This window comes from Colletotrichum abscissum, assembly GCF_030869225.1.
Source record: "Colletotrichum abscissum strain IMI 504890 chromosome Unknown Scaffold_257.1, whole genome shotgun sequence".
In the NCBI taxonomy this organism is placed as follows: domain Eukaryota; kingdom Fungi; phylum Ascomycota; class Sordariomycetes; order Glomerellales; family Glomerellaceae; genus Colletotrichum; species Colletotrichum abscissum.
Window position 1 is genome coordinate 1 of NW_026850162.1, and position 3,036 is coordinate 3,036.

Here is a 3,036-nt window from a genome sequence, read left to right on the forward strand (position 1 = left end):
CTCTAAAACAACGCATTGGTGTTCTAACCCAATTAGCTGGTTATGTAAAAGTTCGAAGGGCCCTATCGGTCTGTCTTGTACGTGAGCCTTTCCCTGGGTTCCGTTAGTACTATCAACGGCGATTGAATCAGAGGTGATCGGTAGTGCTTCTGACTTCTCAGCTTCGTCGTAAACAGTGCTCTCGAGACTGGGCAGCGGCGTTTTGTGTGGGATCAAACGGTCAACCGGCTTCATCGTTCCGTTCACGCCCAGTCTCCTTGTCTCGAGGCTTGGCCTCGGCATAGTTGACCATGAATCTTGCGACATGTGCAGAAACTCGAGATTGCCGTCTTGTACTGATGCATGGCTTGAGGGAACCAACCTTTTGCAGGCAGGTAGCGAGCCTATGGTAGTGCTGTCGACATCGGAGGCATTCGGCAGCCCACCACCACAACCGGCTTTCAGCTGCAACAACGCCTTTGCTACGCGGCATCTATCAGAATTGTGCCAATTTTCGTCGTCTCTGTAGATGGCGCTCCATGGCTCTTGGAAGCTTCTGAACGTATTTTTCACATTCACTTCGTCTTGTGTGTGTCCTCCCACCTCACCGCTACAACACTCGTAAACGCCTGAAAACGTAAGCTTTGTGCGTGATACACGCAGCGCCACGTTCACGAACCTCGCTAATTGTTACCAGAGATGGACGAAGGCTCGATGGATGCCATGGCGTCCGCGCGCGGGTCCATTGTCCGTCGGTGAGGCCTCGAATTCGGGAGCATCGAAAGCCGTTTTGGTACACACCTACGCGACAAATGGGCGGTGTCTCAAGCTCCTCGAGAGCTTGTCGTTCAGCCTGGTGAAACAGTCAACTCATAGTAACGAGGTTCAAAGAGAGGCCTTTTGACTCCGACAAGTCTTACGATGTAAAATTCCAGACACGATACCAATATTGAAGAAAGCCGTTTGGTGTCAGCGAGTCGATAAGGGGTTCAATTCTGCACATGCCAGGCCAATTGGAAACTGGACGTCGTAACAAAGCCTGACCGACAACAGCCATCTCACATCATCTGCCTCTCAAGGCTCGCTCGGGGCATGGGGAAAAGCCCCGAGGCAGCGGATCATTCAGCCGCCATTGGCGAAAGCTTCCTGGCGGCCCATACACGGTGTTTGTTCTGCGCTGTGCACGTTGGTCAAAAACCAGGAGATCTTTAACAGAAGCAATCTCACTATCCGTCGCCTTCGCAGTCTTCGTTCGTGTTCGTACGGCGGTCAAGGTGGCTGCCTGAATCCAACATTGCCCCCATCATACAGAGTGAGCACCTGTAACCGCCGGAGGCCATCGACCTTGCAACAGTCGAGGCATGCTCGCCATTGATGGCTAGACATGATGTTCTGAACACCCCCGCCCGCTCACCTACACGGATGTGACTGCCCAATGCAGACGAGGCCATGCCCAGCCAAACTGACTGAACCTCCGCACGATGACCCCAGCGCGCTATTACACGGCCGGGAGATGGCTTTTACACGACTCGAAGAGGTACACAGAGGAGACTCTGTTGACGAGACGGCGTCCAGTGTGGCCCATGCCCCTGCGCTACGCACCGACAAGGATTGAACGCGCACACCCATAGAATCCCTTGCGATGGGTTCAACAGCAGGGGTACAAGTACACGCCTCCTGGTCCTGGTGCCTGCTAGCACAGACATGGATACCTCACTTAACGGGGAAGTGGAGTGTCCACCTCTCTTCTGAGCAAGCAAAAGTTTGTTCCCACGCCCCGCTAGAACTTCAACCTCCATGGATGATGGGTAACAGTGCAAGAACTAATCACGGCGGGCATGGGGGGTCCACAGCCCGTCGGTGTTTGCTGCCAATCCGACATCATGCCCTTCTCCAGATGCCAAGCGCACAGACGAACAGGGCATCCGCCAGTTGCCTGTCATGTTGAGCGGCGAGGCCATTTAAGCACACTGTTCAAGAGACACAACCGGCAGCGCGACGGCTCGATGAAATTGGACGGTCTCGCTGAGGCGATTGATCACGGTTTTGAACCTACTTGAGTGGTAGGAGTCTTGGTCGCTTCTTCTCAAGTGAGCGGCGAATATGTGCGCAGAATCACGTAGCGAAAAAGCGCCACCCATGCAGAAACTATCATTCTCCTCTTCGAACAACCATGCCGACAACACATCGAGGTCGTCGCTGTGCATCGCAATTACTGTTGTCGGTGCCGTCGCTAACTCGCCCTCCAGTGACCTCTCCGCTGTAGTCAAAACAGGCGTAGCCGTTGTTGGCGGGCCCAATCATCAGACGACTGGATGCCACGCGAATCGTTCTACCACGCGGAACAAACACCTGATCCCAACCAGGCGCTTGTCGACCCATGTCAAATAGTGCACATCTGAGCTGAATGGCCGGCGGGGACCTCATTGCCACAACCGCTGAACATCTGTTCCCGAAGAGCCATAATCGACGATTTGACGTCCGAGGACTGCCGCGTATATACCGAGGCCATATTGTTGAAGGTGGGTTGCCCAGAGGACGTCAGCTTTGCGTGGGGAATAATAACGAGCACTCCGCCGTGGCAAGGCTTGTCGTGCCATAGTACGATTCCATGTCCGCTTGTTGGTACTGTACATCTGCCGACGATGACATGGCATCTGCTTGCGGGGTTTGCGGTCCGGCCAATTCTTTTCGGTAAGCCTCGGTCTGGTCAAGGGCCTGCGTGACCGGACTGGACGATACTAGACGCCGTATTGAGATTCGACAAGACATTGCCGTCGGGGGGGTTCGCTGAGTACGTTGTCGAGCGTTGGGGTGTGCTGGAGCAGGATGTGAAGTGAGTGACTGGGGAGGTTGCCGCGCTATTTATGTCGATTTAATGGGCATTTGTAGACCTTTGTCGAATTACACAACCCGGGCCTGCGCAGGGTGTGCTCTATTCTGGTCATAACAGCTATGGAGGTACTCTCTATTCTTGGTGCCGGCTCGCAGAGACTTGGGAGGTTGACAAGCGTTTGGGTAGGCAAAGAGCAAGCGCCATAGGCGATGGAAGGTCAG

General features: G+C 54.3%; 1 protein-coding gene across 1 annotated transcript; it reads right to left on the reverse strand.

The window, feature by feature from the left end:
• Window positions 1–62: 62 nt before the first annotated feature.
• CABS01_17015 (uncharacterized protein) lies at window positions 63–704 on the reverse strand (the record flags this gene model as incomplete). The annotated part of the gene is made up of 3 exons (XM_060550343.1): window positions 63–93; window positions 155–608; window positions 674–704. The coding sequence occupies 3 exons, from the start codon at window positions 702–704 to the stop codon at window positions 63–65; spliced, it is 516 nt and encodes a 171-aa protein (XP_060399470.1).
• Window positions 705–3,036: the final 2,332 nt, after the last annotated feature.